This window comes from Taeniopygia guttata, chromosome 3 (assembly GCF_048771995.1).
Source record: "Taeniopygia guttata chromosome 3, bTaeGut7.mat, whole genome shotgun sequence".
Taxonomy (NCBI): domain Eukaryota; kingdom Metazoa; phylum Chordata; class Aves; order Passeriformes; family Estrildidae; genus Taeniopygia; species Taeniopygia guttata.
Genome location: NC_133027.1, coordinates 61,853,433 through 61,870,204, shown reverse-complemented (window position 1 = coordinate 61,870,204; position 16,772 = coordinate 61,853,433). Strand labels below are relative to the sequence as shown.

At 35.7% G+C, this 16,772-nt stretch overlaps 1 protein-coding gene across 5 annotated transcripts in view; it reads right to left on the bottom strand.

The window, feature by feature from the left end:
- Positions 1-2,773: 2,773 nt before the first annotated feature.
- ZDHHC14 (zDHHC palmitoyltransferase 14) overlaps positions 2,774-16,772 on the bottom strand; it is a 94,356-nt gene continuing 80,357 nt past the window's right edge. For 3 of the 5 annotated variants that reach the window (XM_012572574.5, XM_002198436.7, XM_030268071.4), the window contains 4 exons: positions 16,458-16,560; positions 14,637-14,746; positions 12,148-12,250; positions 2,774-4,007 (listed from right to left, as the gene is read on the bottom strand). In XM_012572574.5, coding sequence (XP_012428028.1) covers positions 3,606-4,007; positions 12,148-12,250; positions 14,637-14,746; positions 16,458-16,560 — 718 coding nt within the window. In that variant the 3' untranslated portion in view covers positions 2,774-3,605. The remainder of the gene's footprint in view (positions 4,008-12,147; positions 12,251-14,636; positions 14,747-16,457; positions 16,561-16,772) is intronic. The other 2 variants (XM_012572575.5, XM_002198442.7) reach the window with 1 other exon arrangement.

Sequence of the window (16,772 nt, the reverse complement as noted above, 5' to 3'; positions counted from 1 at the left end):
AATACATCTACCTGTATCATGAGTTCACAGAAAGGGATGACAAATTATCAAAGGATGTACTATAATACAGTAAATGCAGTAACACCTGGACATTTATTACATAACTGTTTAACTGCTATGAATATGAAACTCCCTTTAAAATAGAAATATCTTTGAGCAATCACAAAAATAAAGAGCCTTAAAAATTTTTATGAAGCACTGTATTTCATTCTAGAAAGAAGATTATATAGACAACTAGAAGGGAAAAATATTATTAAAAAACAAAAGCAGAATAAATATTTAAAATCAGATAGACTAACCAGTTTTTACACATTCAAAGATTTTAGGCTTTTAAGAAAAAAAATTTACTCTTCTGAAAATATCATTTTTTATTCTAGATTTATAAATCAAACATGGAAAGAGCTATTAATAGTAGTATACTGTCACAGAAAAAAAAAAAAGAAAAAACCCTGTGCAGTACTCACAAGGATTATAATTTTGTATCCTTAGTGTGCATGCTCAGTAATCACAGTTCAAAATAAAATATCAATCAAATCTGAAGAGAAGGTGATGGATAGTTATTTTGCTGACTCATTCCAGAGATATACACAAGTTCCAACGAAGGGAGTGCCTAGAACTGAAGACAGTGATGGAGGTGAGGGGAAGCATCCAAAAACCCTGCTAGAGTTACCTTTTTGATCAACCTGCTGCTGAACCACCGACTGCTGTCAGTCAAAGGCTGCAATTACCGATCCACACGGGTTAGGACTTAGTTCCGAAGCCTTCCAGCAGATGTCCTCGCAAGGCAGGCATGGCTGGGAGGTTCAAGATGTCACCATTTAAAACGGATAGATGGGGAGGAAAAGACGTAAAATAGGGGTAATAAAAACGTATAAACGAATTCAAAGTATTCAGTATATTCTCAAAAGCCAAATTTAAAAACATATGCAGCACGTTTAGAAAAAAAGAGTATCATCTTAAAAACTAAAAGAAAGTCACCTGAACAAGTACATTTGAAGCAGCACATCTGTTTCCACCAATGTTTCATAATTCTTACACTTCCCATGTAAACAAAATAGAAGGTTAAAAAAACGATGGTGAAAGGCACGAGCACAAGGCAAACTGCATAAAGACTCTAATCCTGCCCCCCTCCCTTCCCTTCCATGTTAAAACTGACACTAATTTTACGGTGCACAGAGCCTTCTTCACTATTCCCTAGTGGCCGTGACATACAAATGTTGTCACGAACCTGGTATTCTTGGAAACATAAAATCCATCTGCTATTTCAGGGAAACTTAAAAAGAACAATTTCCTTAAAATAATCATCCTCAGCATGACTAGTACAAATGGAAAGTTTTGATACCACATTAAAAATATTTGACTTGCCCTTCAAAGTGGTGAGTAATCCACAGTTAACTACCACATCCACAGTTAACTACCCACAGACACCTGTGAGAGAAGAGAATGATTCATCAAGTACTGGTCTACAAACTCAAAGCAGGGATTCTTTACCCAGCTCTATCAGACCAATATCTCCAGCCCTCAATCCACTGCCTGCTTTAATGCAGACGTTCATGGCTTCATACCCAAGAAGCTGTGTCGGGGAAAGGTGAAATCAAGAAGATTAGCACCACTGATTTCTTCAAGAGCAGACACAGAAATGCTGAAACTCACGGCTTACTGGGAGACCAGCCAACTGGGACATGTCTGTCACTACACTTTGGCTGATGGAAAGAACTCCAGACTGCCCCAGCTTCTGGAAAATACGGGGAAGGTGGTTTACAATAGCTGGGACAGACTTGTCTGCCAGAGCTTCTTCAGTAGCTCAAATAACTAGGACAGATTTGTCTGCCAGAGGTTCTTTGGTGGACCCATTGTGACACTTACAGACAGAAAGCACTGCTATGTTCCACACACTGAATTAGGTCCAAGGTGACATCATCAGTTTTAGAAACAGACTGCTCATGAAAGCTTATAGGAATATGGATTTCGTCAGCATTTTGTCTTAATCTTCAAGAGCATGGGTGAATGAATTTCTGCATACTGATTGTTCTCAATTTTGACAACAAAAATTAAAAGAAAAAAGATTCTTTAGCTTGGAGTCAGTGAATGACATGGTCAACAACACAGAACTGGAATAACATTTCTTAAGTGGCAAATGCTTTCATGCCATAGAAACATTAAATAAAGCACATTCTGTACGTAGTTTGTCCTAGGAAAAGAAGAATCCAGGTTCCACACCCTGAAAAGCAGGTAAATACAGTACTAAAGCTATTACAGTTTTTCAGCTTAACTAATGTTCTCTTCAGCTGTCACAAAAAATACTTATAAAATTCTCTTTAATCTTTTAGTTGTGCTTTACTTAGGGAAGCAAAGAAAAAGCACAGAAGAATTCCATGAAACCAAAATTTCCATTTAAAATATCAAAGGACAAATACAAATGATGAACAATGGCCGGGAAAGCGCTACAGACTATTATTCATTTCAGATTACTTCACTAAGATGTTTTGTCTTTAATCTTAAGCCCCTCACCCTTCAGACACACTGAATTACAGTGCAAGCAGAGGTTAATTCTATGGGTTCCAAATAAAGAGCTCCTATGGGAACAAATACACAGCTCAAAAAAACCCATAAAAAATGGTGAAGCAATCCTAATTGTAACCAGCTATTCCTCCATTGTTTTATCATGTACACATATTCCAGTTAAATCTTTACAAACTATGTCAATAAGTCATGATTTCCCCTTCTTTTCCCCATGAAAACTGTGTAAGGATAACTGTACACGTCCACGAAATAGAGGATGTCATTTTATTGGAGGTCCACAGTAATTGTATCACATTAGGGAGTGGAAGAATCTTGTGGTATGGCACAACACAATACCTCACTTAAACACCTAAACAGAAGGTTAAATGATATGCAACATGATCAAATCAGTAATTCATCATCTTCTAGGCACCACTGATTAATTTAAAATAAAATTTAATAAATTCAAAAAATATAGTCCATTAATTTGTTTGCTGTACTGTCTTTAAATGAAACAGCACTTTGAAAGTCACAAATAAAAAAGCAGCACTTTCTCTTAATACCAACACCACTGTAACACATACTGTAGCGTGGCATGCAAATCCACATCTGCAGTCTTTTGTTTTGTATTAACAAATGGAATGGCAATTTTCTATCTCAAATATTGGTAGCATAACATGAAAGTGCAGATCATTCTGGCCACAGGTGTGGTAAGCCGTAACAAGTGTATTACAAGAGCATAGAACACAGAGCATGACACTTACATCCAAAAATCTCTCTCTTTTGTACTGTACATGGTGTTTCTTACAGGCTGACTTCCAACTCACTGTACCCAAACTTCAGGAAGTGAGATTATTGACCTTTTCTGGTTTTATTTAAAAGTAAAAGGCAGTCATCCATCAAAGCACAACTGTTAACAACCTGGTCAAAAATTGCCATAGCTCCATTGCAAAAAATCCTTGTCCTTTTAGTAGACTCCATTAAATGATAAAGTTTCCATTACAGGCATGTTATGAAGCCTTACAGTGGTACTGCAGTGTCATTCCTGTCAAGCACAGATTTGTATAGACACCAGGAAATGGTGTGATGTTCAGCAAAGCTGCTCAAACTGAGCTAAGCTTTACGAGGCCACGCACTGAGTCTTCGTGCAGCGAGTCCTGGCTGGCCAGACTCAGGACGTGCATCGTGCGGCTGTGCGCAATGGGACTTCCACTCGGCAGCATCCCGGGGGGCGATGGAGCTTCTTCAGGAGTGAGGAACTGATGGCCTTCGTGCTCCTCTTTTAATGGTATGATGTCTGTCAAACCTGAATCTGATGTGAGATTAGGCATAGAAGATGGTGGTGTTGGTTGCCCTAGAGTCAGAGATGCACAAGGCCCACTGATAGAAGTCTTTCCTGGTAAAGGGAGCTCTTCACTAGTTATGCTTGGCTCACTCTGTAGGAGGGGGGTGGCAGCAGCCTGCAAAACGAATTTAGTGCTCTGAATGCACTGATCTTGGTCACACTGTAGAATGGAAGGGTGTCAAAATCATATAAAAACAAAATAGAGGAAAAAAAATGGTATGGAAAAGAATGGGATATGAAGAGAAAAAAAGAAAGCCATTAGTATCATTCCATGGTTAGCCACCCAAACATCCCATTGCATGCTGCCCAGGAAAAAAAGAAAGAAAGACATGCATAACTGAGCCAATTCTTTGGATTATGATCAAAGAAAATGATTATACACATTTACAGTGTTCATTTAAGTGTTCTTTAAAAAACACTAGGCAATTTTGTCCTTTTAACTGGTCTTCACATGTAGGAATTAACCTACCACAGAGGTTTTCCAGAATAAGAATTATTTTGACAGAAATATCTTACACAGTTAGCAATAAAGCTCTATGAGTAAAATTTTTTTCCCCTCACAAGTTAATACATTATACATAAATTCTAGAGAATGTCCTATGCTCTACTCCATACTCCAGAGGATATGTAGAAACCAGGCAGCACTGCAGATGCATCGAGATCATCCTTAATGATTTTTAGGCTGTTTCCTGATTAATCTTGACAATGTCATGAATCAAGGTACAAAACACAAGTTTTCTGGCAAGCACTGTCTCAATAATTAGCCAAATTCAGCATTAGATAAATCCAGTTAAGCTCAGTGAGTGTTACCGGAAATGTTTTTTAGGCTCTACACAGCTCCTAAAAACAATTCATATAAAATTACCCCTCATTCCTTGAGATGAAAAGACAGGTATGCATTTCAATACTGTCCAGCTAGCTAAGTGGGTAGTATATCTACTGCCAAATTAAGTTTCTTTAACATGAATTGGCATGATTTTTGAGTGCTTCTAAGGAAAAGATATTTAATTCATTGCCTGATCAGTTATAACATTGCAGTTTTTCAAAATCTTGTTAGATTCATTTGCCAAAGTACTGATCTGCTGGATAAGAAAAACACTACAATCAGTGACTACAACTACAAATGCAATGAAGGATATTTGGAGGCAAGCAAGCAGAATAAGACATATCCAGAGGTAAGACATCCAATTCACTGTTATTTCAAGTATTCTGTTAAAGCAATATGTTCTGCTCTACGACTGACTTCTCAGATTTTTATCAAATTACTACATATTACAGATCCATCATCTATCCAGATATTCCTGATCATAACCATTGTTACTAACACTACAGAAATTCTGTAAAATGCTCATTTGAGTTTGAGAAGCTACTGTGCCACACTTTCTGAAAACTTATTGGAAGACTTTTGCCTCTTTTATTGTATGATGAAAACCATGATTAACAATGCTTCCTCTGTTATTTTCAGGTTCTCCAGTTTCACCACTGAATAGCTTAATGATGGATGCACACACCTAACGTCCAGCAAGTGTGCAAGCAGACTACTCGGCCATAAGAGATAAGTAGTGATTAAAACGCATCTAAGTGGTTTAGGACTCCCACACCAATTACTTTTGACAGGCAGAAGCTCAGTCCTTACTCAGGTACGCATTTCCAAGACTCCTGCTTTCAGAAAGATAAACGGACTGACTTCCTGTTACATAAATTGAGTTAATATAAATTGCAAGCAATCCTCCCCCCACAAAATGATGAATAGCCCCAGCCAAACAACTAAAGTGGTTCCCTATCATTTCAGAGGGATTACTCACAGGCTTAAAGCAGTTAAGTAAGAACTTAGTAAGTTCTTCTTACTAAGAAGAAAACTGTCTGCATCCTTTAAAGTCAAGCTTTCAATCAGTAATTCAGTGTGAATAACTCATTCTTGCTTAATATCCTGTTATTCACGCCTGCTTATTTAAATTAAAACTTCAACCAGCCTTACTATGCAGACCTTAAAAATATGTTAACTGAATTTTCAAACTTCAAAAAGACCAATAAAACCTATTTTCTCTGAAAGGCAGTAGCCAAAGAACAAGTTAAATAACAAAGGAATGCTTATAACCACAGGGGTATAGTGAAAATAAATAATGTTAGTAGTTGACTTATTGCTTTAGTGAACCTTCAGCTCTGATCTTCACAAGGAAATCATTAATGTGTTCCAAGCAATACAAGTACACAGCTTTGTATTAGCTGAAGATAATTTACTTGAACTCATTGTATAGTTTGAATTCATTCTCTCCTTATGGAACACTACTTCACTTCAGTTAAATTATAATCGAAAAGATAAAGTAGCCTCATAAAGCTCCATTAAATAGTGTAATAACTTCAGGTGCTAAATATCTCTTCATTTTCCATGCACTTGTCACTTCCCTAAAGCCTCTCCTTTCATTTAGATAAATTTCAGGTTTTCTTTTTCTTGTCTGTTCCACACTGATCAGCACAAAATCCTTAGGAAAATACAGGCTGTAAAGAGCTTTCTAAAGGGAACTACTGCAGGGTCTAAAAGCCAGAAAAAGTGTGTGCGTTCTATGAGGCTCTTGAAAACATCTGATAAAAACAACACATAATATATAGGTAGACTATTCTTGAGTCTAAACAGCCAACACAAAACTAGAACAGGGAAATCATATTTGTTATAGGGTTGGCATGCTGGGGTTTTTTTGTCGATTTCGTTATTTCATTCTTGACTGAATGAAATTTAGGGCAAGAAGTCTTAGCTGCTACTAATCACATGAATTATCCAACACCAGAATTTCAAATGAAACAAAAAAGCCTATGACTGTAAGAAAAAGGAAGCTAAGCATTAAAATATAAATAACTAAAAATCTACTGCAAAAATTATTTCACCAGCGTCTTCTTATTTCAGATAAGCTGACTTTATTTTTCATTTAAAATTTCCACTGTTTCAGAGAAACAGCAGATTCTGAAGGTAGGACAAGTTTAATAAGTTCTGCAAGTACAGAAGTCCAACTAAATATATGCAAAGAAATTTTTAGATATCTATTTATTTCCACATAAAAAGGCACAAATTGAAGCAAATCAGACAAAACCTAGAATTCTGTGTTTATTTCACAAATAATAAATACAAACTACTAAGGAAAAATATTCTTCTATTTTTCTGAAGAAAATCTGTTTTTTCTAAGCTACACAGAAAATATAACATTGTACACGGCAATGTTTTTCACATTTCTAAATGTGATACTTTTGAAATAATCAGAATTATTTACTCTAAATATTAAATAAACTTAGTTTAAAATTTCCTAAATGCTAGTAACATTCAAGAATTGTTATAGTTCTCAGAAGATGGAAAAACGCAGGTCAAATAGTCTCACAATCTCTGAATAAAGTACAAACAACATAGAGTTCAGAGGAGGCTTACAGTGGCATGAAGTTACAGGAGGAATGCTGAAATACCATATTCTGGATACAGCAAATGGGTAAAGAGTGGAGGGACAGAGCTGTGTGACTGTTCCCAGCAGGTGTAGCATTTCACAATCAAAATCAGTGTGTTGTGGATATTGTGCAACAGCTGAGCCACAAGCCCCACCAAGTCAATGGCTCCACTATCAAGCCCCACCAAGTCAATGGCTCCACTATCAAGCAGTACAGTGATAGCAGATGAGTAGATAAGAGATTCATGATGAGTAGATCTACGAAGGGAAACACTTCTGAAGCCAAACAGGAAGCTACACTTGGCCCAGAGACTTTACTTTAGATTGGAGACTGTTCTTATGGACTGAAAGTCTGGGAATGCTTACAGCACCTTGGGTGCATTCCAGGGGCGTATCTTCTAAAATAAATCTAGTTCATGTGTTCCAACACTGCTCTGAGATGTGAATAAAAACACAGTAAACATGCACTATCAAAAGAATTGCTCCTAAAACATATCTCAACCCAAAGCAAATGCTGAAATTGATTTACTTGCATGTGCCCATAACCCATTTTACTCGTTAAGTAAAATGCATTAAGGAAAAACCTCTATCAACTGTGAATGTGGAAATGTTGACTTGGTAACAGCCCCAATTTCTGTTTTGGGCATCTGGGAAGTACATCAGTAAATACAGAAGGAAACACACTCACAAAACTCCCAGAAATATGGGGTTGTGGTCCATGCCCATTCTGTTATTGTCATGACAGAAATACTAACTCCTAATAATGCAAATATAAAAAGCAAAGGAAGAAGTACACGAGGATGGTCAGAGTTAATGCTCCCTGAGTCAGCTGGATCTGTTTCCAGATCAGTAACAGAAATACCTAAATGAACATGTGGGAGAGGACTTTCCTGCACTTATCACTGGTAATAAATGCTGTGCATGCACTACAGTTCCTACAATTTTCAGCAGTACATATAAATGAAAAAGCACCTCAAAGAATTTGCATCCAGGAAAGAAAATGGAGAAATAAAAACAAGGGAATTTGGTACACATGGAACTACCTATACACCAAAGAAGAAATGCCTAGGAATGCAGAAATATAAGGAAATTTCTTAAAAACAAGGAAATAAACCTGCCCTGACATGGAGTCAAACCAAAGCGAAGTCTATCATTTTATAAGGCATTAGAGAATTCCTAGAGATATCATAATAAACCAAACTAATTCCTCCAAAAAACTTTAAGGAGTGAGACAGATTCTGTGTTTTCCCCTAATGGATTACTAAAGAATAAAATACTCTATATGAAACCCCAAGAATCAACTGCAGCTTTAAGAAAAAATTAAGTACTACAGTGGTCCAGACCCAAGTAGTGGTAATTAATGGGTTTTTGGGTAAATAAGAACTTTCTTCAGAACACAAAGAAAATAAGCTTTAAAAGAAAAGAGAAAAAATTAATTGCAGAAAAAATTATGATTTCATAGTGGGAGAGCTACTGTGCTTCATACAAAAAAAACTCTTCAGAATAAGGAAAATACTTGGGTAATCAAGCTAATGATGAGCTCATAAAAATAATCAGCAATAAAATGCAATAGGGAAATACTTTATGAGTTATGAGTTACTATGCTTTTCATGTGGATAAGGATATTAATAAGTTGGCTAATAAATTTACTAGACTAATTTCAAATTATATTGAAAAGAAATTAAAAATATTGGGAATGCACCAGGAAAATAATTGTATGTGGTTCCAGACTTCATGGAAATAAATATAGATTCAGCTTTTACTAAAACAGTTCTCTCTTTTTACAGAGAGAACATGAGAAAAACCACTTCTAGAAGATCTAGAAAAAATACAAAATCACAGTATAATCAAGCACTGATTATAGCTATGACTCTCATTTTCTGAGATTGTGACAAACTGGGTCACTACCATGAATAGGGGAGATTCTGTACTAAATATTCAAAGTCTCAGAGGCAAAACTACCACAAAAGCTATTGAATACAGAAAGAGTGCCCCACAAATGGTATCCTGAAAAAGAGATAATATATTGCACTGAAAACCAGCATCTGGCAACTTTACACTTAGCCTGATGTTTATTTTGAACTTAACTGCAAAAATGAGGCTATGCTAAAAGATTCATTAAAATAAATGAAGAGAGAGTATTATACTAAGTAACGCACAGAGACTTAATGAGGGACAAGAGACTCATTGGGTGAAACACAAGAATTCTATCTAGAAAGCCACAAGTTACTGACTCCTATAAAGAGCTGCTGAGGGAGCTGGGGTTGCTTAACCCGAAGATGAGGCTCAGAGGAGACCTCATTGCTCTCTACAAGTCTCTGAAAGGAGGTTTTAGCCAGGTAAGGGTTGGGCTCTTCTCCCAGGCAACTAGTGACAGGACAGGAGGACATTATCTTAAGCTGCAGCAGGGGAGGTTTAGGTTGGACATTTGGAAGGAGTTCTTGACAGATGGGGTGAATACACATTGGAATAGGCTACCGAGGGAGGTGGTGGAGTCACCATCCCTGGACGCGTTTAAGAAAAGACTGGATGTGGCACTGAGTGCCATGGCCTAGTTGACAAGGTGGTGTTTGGTCATAGGCTGGACTAGATTTCAAAGGTCTTTTCCAACCTAGCTGATTCTGTAAAAGATTTGAGGGAAGACAGGGAAGTGAAAGAGGGAAGGAATAAGAGAAGACAAGTGAGAGAGAATATGCTCATGTAAATCTTTATTTTTTTCATCAGTGATGAGGAGAGATATTTTAGCACATTGTAGATTAAGCAGGGTAACATCTAGACATGAAGACCTGATGCAATACATTCTGCAAGAGTATCAAGAGAGACACCACAAAGATGTTCTGAAACACAGTTCAGACTTCTAGTAATTTATTTCTTGTAATCAAAAGCATTAAGCTTGCTAAAGTAGTATAAATATCTCTGACAATGTATGAATGACCAAACTTCTGTGATTTGAAAAGTACTATGGTCTACAGCTATGATCTACACATGCTCCTTTAAATGAAGGAATTTCACTTTGCCTGTCTTTATCTGAAATCATAATAATACCACCTCCAGTACCAGATATATCTCCTCAACAGGGAAGGGAAAACAGTGTTGGAGAGATGGGAAACTCAGCCAGTCTTTAACAGTTTACAAAAAAAATCAAGGGTGAAATTTTAATGCTGATAGCCAGCAGTCCTTAGAATCCAACTGGTCTTGGATACATACCAAGAGAAAAGATGCCCTGGAAAAAATGGCATTACAGTCTTTCAAAATATTCCTTCAAACCAAACAAGACATTACATTTTTCAAGCTTTTTCTAAGAGGTCATTTTCAGGAGTGAAATCTGCACATTTCTGAGCAACTCTGATAACTGGCAAAGAACCCAGGCTTTTCCCAGCTCATGTGGATAGAAGCTCATTTCCCAGCTCATTCTAGGCTATAAGAAGAAATCTTTGAAGAATTTGTGGAATTAGAGGTATTACACTCTAAAATTGTAACAGCTACCTGTTTGACTTAAAGTAATACCATAACAGATTTCTCCATTTCTGGAGACAAACTTAGTCAATTTACTATCAAACTGGCAAAGATTTTCTCATTATTATCTAGTAATAATGATAGTGTCTAAATTCTTGCAATGATAAAGAAAATTTAATGCCATGGACACATTGTGGGTTTATGATCCTCACAAGTAGGAAGTCTTGACAGCGTCATAAAGTTTGGGTAATCCCTGAAAGAGCTCAGTCCATTTCTAATGCTTGCTTTCTCTCTCTTTTTTTTTTTTTACTCCTTTTTCTCTCTTCAGAGTTATAATATTTTGAATAAAATTTACATAGAGGTTTACCTTGTTCTGCTCAACTTTACCTCAGAAGACTCAGACTTAATACCATGTCTCTAATACATTTTCTTATTAAGGAGACTAACAAATCTATTTAATTCTTAAAACATTAAGTAAAACCAGCTTAGGAACTACAGTAACATTTTTGTATGACTCTTAGTGACACTAAAACGAATCTGTCTGAGAAGAGTGCATCTTTTCTCCTTTTGTTCCAAAGAAGGGCTGAACTATGTCAGAAGGCCTCGTGGCTTCCTCTTTTTTGGCAGAAGTAGGGTATCCGTAACTCACAACTTCTTTGACAAAGTATTAGAACCCACATGCTGTGAAGACATATGAACAACAATTCAGAAATAGGCACATATGCAAGATGGTTGCCTTCAGAAAAAGATCTCTTTCCAATTATTCTCTTCTTCTTGGCACTGGAAATCCTATCTTCCATTATGATAGCCAATGCTACCAGCAAAAAACCAAAGTAAATACTACTGGCACAGTTTCAAAGATGTTTAAAGAACTTTTGTTGCAACAATTCAATTGCCATTTTTTGTTCAGGTTCAGTGTTCTCCTGCTCTTTCTTCAAAATATTTCTCCCTTAGAAACTCCTCTTTGTTCGTCTTTGCTTTTGAAAATACATTAGTCTATAAAAAACTGCAGCGCACAAGCAAAGAAGGAAACAGAGTATGAAGAAAGTGCCACACAAAATAACAATTAGCTGGAAAATGATGAACCAGAGTAAATCCATGATACTTGAATATTCCAGTTCAAAACAAAGTAGGTGTCAACACCAAAAGTCAAAATGCCAGTATATTCAATAAATCAAGAGCGTAGAAAAGATTCTTTTTTTTTTAGAATCCATGAGCAGTAACTATTACACTGTGTGAAATGTACATTAAAAAGAGCCTTAGATTTTGTTTTTTTCTTTACTGTTATTAAACAACTCATTCCACCCAGTGTGTCAGATGTATCCAGTTAGTTATTACTTGATTAGTTCACATGAAAGTGGAGAAGAAAAACATTCACAGGAATCCTGATGAACAACACTATGGGATGATTCCTACCATGTTGCTCTGAGATTGTGTGGCCCCATACATGGTAATGCCATTGGATGGTCCTGCTAACTGCGGTGTATCTGGCTGTATAAATCCTCTTCTGTCAATTAAGCTATAGAATAATCACAATAAAGGAAAAGTATTAGAGACATTGCTGATGAATAACTATCTCCTCTCAATAAAAAGAAATAAAAACTTTCTCTCATACAACAGACCTTAATACCTCACCGATACTTTCCAATGTCTTCTTTTTGTCAAATGAAGTACTAGATTTCATTTTCTACTCATCAGTAAGGTACCTGTTTTCTTTGTGATACTGCCTGTCACGTGCACTGCTACATTTTTTGATTTTTATCACACAGACTAGAAGCTCACCAGCAAAACCAAAGAATTTTAAACTACAGGTGAAAAAACAAATGACAAAACCCACTTAGGGCACTTTGATTCAGTATTTCTTTTAAAGGTTCTTTTTTTTTTTTACCAGCTTCCACATCTAAATTGAAACTAATTAATCATAAAATTTAGCAAGAATGAATTAAATTTCATCTTTATTTCTGACAGACAACTTGTCAGGTGTTTCATGACAACACTGCTTATAGTGTTCCACTGTGCTTACCAAAGTGATGCGCTCATAAAATTTCTTATTTCTAAGAAAATGCTCCATGGAGAAATTACTAAATGTAAGCAAAAAAATCTGTGTAAGATTATAAACTAATTATGCAGAATGAAATAATCCAACCTAATTAGAGATTAAAGATGCCTCAAGAAGTTATATAATTTGTTGCACCAGAATACTGGTTAGACCTGTGCTGACAGGCAAGGATCAAATTAAGACTTGAAAGTAACTGTTGAAGACATGTAAAATACATTCTGAATTTGCTAGCATAGGTTTAAAAATAAAAAATTATCCTTAAAATAAGTGAAAAAAGTTTTGATTATTTACAAATCTTCTCTTCACCTGCAGTCCATGCTCAAAGGCATTTGAACAATTTGAATTTTGAGCTGAAATTACTAGTAAGCCACTTTTCCAGAATTCAAGGAAAAAAACTTAATATTTAGGGACTTGGGACATAGCTGAGATTAAAAGTAAAAGAAGCAAGCTTATAATTTACATGTTACAGTCAGTAAATTTTTCCCTGTGGTCTCAAAATACCTCCCTGAAGAACCTCTATATATACATGCCAAAGTCTGAATAAGTAATATTGCTACATGGAATTTAGGAAAAAATACACAAACTCTCCTAAAACACATGAGCCAATGCCAGTCTGGTCCAATTGTCTGTTGCTACTTTTATCAGCCTAATATACTATTTCATATGTTGAGAAACATGTAGTTTTAATAAAGATTTCCATTTGGAGTCAAAAGAATTTGAAGCATGGCATTGAGCTTTTATGTCACATACTTTTATCAAAAGCAAAATTTCAGAATTAAAAGGGTGGCTTCAGGCAACATCTCTACAGGTAGGAAGCAGAGACGAAGCTATTCACTCTCACCAGGGGTAACCTTGGATGTGGAAATCTCTATTATGTTGTTTCCTCTTTGGGAAAAAATGTCTCCCCTGTTAAACTCTGCTCCTAGAAGAACCACCTCTGACATTCCTGTCAGCAAAGCCAGAAATCTCACTCTAATTAAACACGTGAGACTCTGGACTATAAAGTCATTTACTTCCTTCTTCAGATTCATAACTTTACAATTCCAGGCAAAGCAAAACATACCAACCGAGGAGCAGGCCATGAATTATCTACAAGTTTTTCTGTCTCTCTCTACACTGAAACTGGCTTCTACTGTATATGTGGCACATGAACTGCCTAATCACTGAGAACTGAAATAAGAAAAGAATTAAGTTTTTCTGGCTGCCATTTTTTTTTTCTCTAGTCTCAGCTCTGTACATTTTCTTCAAGCTGAAAAAAACATCTCCATCCTCAAAAATACAAATATTTCAGACTTCCAAAGGTGAAAATGTATTCCATTACGTGTTCTTTGGAATTGCTTTGGTGCAAGACCATAAAAATAATTTTAATGTATATATGTCAACAGTATTAAATTAAAAAAAAACAACCTGCCAATTTAAATATAACATTTCAGAGTTAAAAGACAAAAATCAACAGTTATCAAGCTAGTTAGATTTAAGGCTCTCCTCAAGTCATGTTACATTTGTTAGGTATGTAAAAGTTTCATAAACTTCCAGGATGACCTTCATGCCACAGCTAACTACTAGAAATTTTTTCTTGCTATACGCTATTAACTGCAGTAGTGAAAGTTCAAATAACAAACAAGCTTATTTCCATTTCAGATGTAATTTTACAAAATTTGATCACTTAGTTTAAACAAAATTTACCAACTTATTTCTTTACCACTGAAGAAAAACGTAAAGCTTCTAACGGACACTAATCCAAAACTTTCACTTTGTTGAGTAAACTCAAATAATCAAAAAGAATATTTTTTCATTAATAATCACATGGCTTCATTTATGCTAACAATACTTTTGATAATCTTACCTTGGAGAGAGGGGCCCACAGAGAGCAGCACAGCAATTAGTAAAGATGTTGCCATAACTGTAGGGATTATAGTTTTCTTTACCTCTTTTATTTGACCATGATCCTTTAATCTGAAGAGATATGAACAATATGCATCACATGTAATACAATACAGAAAATGGCTGTGAGAAATTAAGGTTGCAACATGCTATTTGCAGAAGAGACCACAGAAAATCCATAATGACACTTTCGAAACAATTTAAGAGTTCTGGGTTATTACAAAGGCTGGATTCTACAAGCACATGCTTTAACTCCATAGATGTAGACAACCCACAATCTCAAGAGATCAATATACTTGAAACAGGAATTTCAGCATCTAAACATAATGGTCCAAGTTCAATTTTATAAATATTATAGCATGTTTTGCAGAAGAGGCTCAATTGCAAAATATGACTAAAGCCAGCAATTGAGCACTTCTTTTCCATACTCCTGGGTAAATTTTCAAGCTGCGCAATATCACACAACATTATCTTCCCTAAAGTTCACAAAAGGTTCTAAAATATCATAAAGTAAATGCAGCCATTGCTACCTCTTACTGCATATTACATTTTCTCTTAGCTAGTTTGCTTTTCTGTTTGTGAGATACTAGAGAGCCTGAGTAGAATTCTTGCTGTATTCAATTGGAAATTTATGTTTTAAATTAAATTACTGAACAGTTTACTTGATATTCAGACATGTTCCACTGCTGCAGTTCCCTGCTATCTATCTTTCAACAATCCAGAAGAGACTTTTATTTGAGGGAAGAGGGTGGAAGCACACTTAAGTCCATCTAGAGAGAAAACCTTGGTGTAAACCTAATGACCAAGGAATAACCGAATATCTCATCTGTCTTATTACAAAGGTAGATTTCTTCCACATCAGGCTACTTGCTCTGACATTTGATGCTGAAGCACAATTCATTTTGACCCTGCTTAGGAAGTGTTTTTCTGGCTGACTGATATTTACTGTAAAATTTAAAATTTTAACTGTAACCTTAAACAATAACAAAACATATTTGACAATACTAAAGATGCTATTTTTGTATCTACCTATGAAAGAGGTACAATAGGAAATTACAATAAAATAACTTAAAGCTTGCAGTGCTTTGTTAGATCACTTATTAAATTTCCAAAAGCTTTCTATACCATCAGCTCCCAAGTTAATATTATATATTCCTTTCATTCATTACACATTTCTCCTTTTAGTTAGGGAAGGACACATGAAGACTCTACACAGAATAAAGCATAATTCAACACCAAAACAAAGGAATCCTACATGCAAAATAGACAGCCATAGAAATGAGAAAGTTGATCTTTAAATTAATGATATACTCTTTGCCAGAGGTTTTGGACCTCAGAATGACAAAAAAAGTTTCAGAGGTAAGATAAAATAAAGGATTAAATTTTTGTTTAGAGAATTCAACACACTTTTCAAGTTTCACAGTAAGCAATTTTTGAGTTAAAGAATATTTATCACTCCCAGTGAAAAGGAGATACTGAAAAGTACTTACTAATTTCCAACTGTATAAAATATATTTGTTTGTGTCCTCCCTCCTGTATTTTCCTATTTCAAGATAGAATCCTATATGTGTAAACCACAATGGACATATAACATATATAACGAGCACATCTTCAAACCATAACAAATACAATCAAAAAGATTTCATCTGAACTTTTGAATCAAACATGAGCATATTACTTTCCTTCTTAGGTATTCCCAAAATGATGCAGACATGTCTGACTTACAAAAAACCTCCTCATTATTATTAAGAAATACATATATAGAAATATACTACAAACTTACATCTTCATTTGTTGTTTGATTGGAGCTGATCAAATACGTATGAAAACCTGAGAGGCCAACAATGGACCATACTGAGAAAAAACACACCACAGCTTCCAGCACAGTAATTAAAAGTCAAGGAAATATATGCAAATGGGAAAAGAATCCAATAACAAGTAGTTAACAATCACAAAATACAGGGTAGTCCACAAGTCCTTTGAGATCCCTGAGTACTTCAAAGGGGTCAGCAAAAAATAAACTCAAGGCATCTGCCTAGCCCAGACACAGCACCACCCCTGCCAAACACTGGAGGAGCAGCGTGTGTCCAGCCACCAG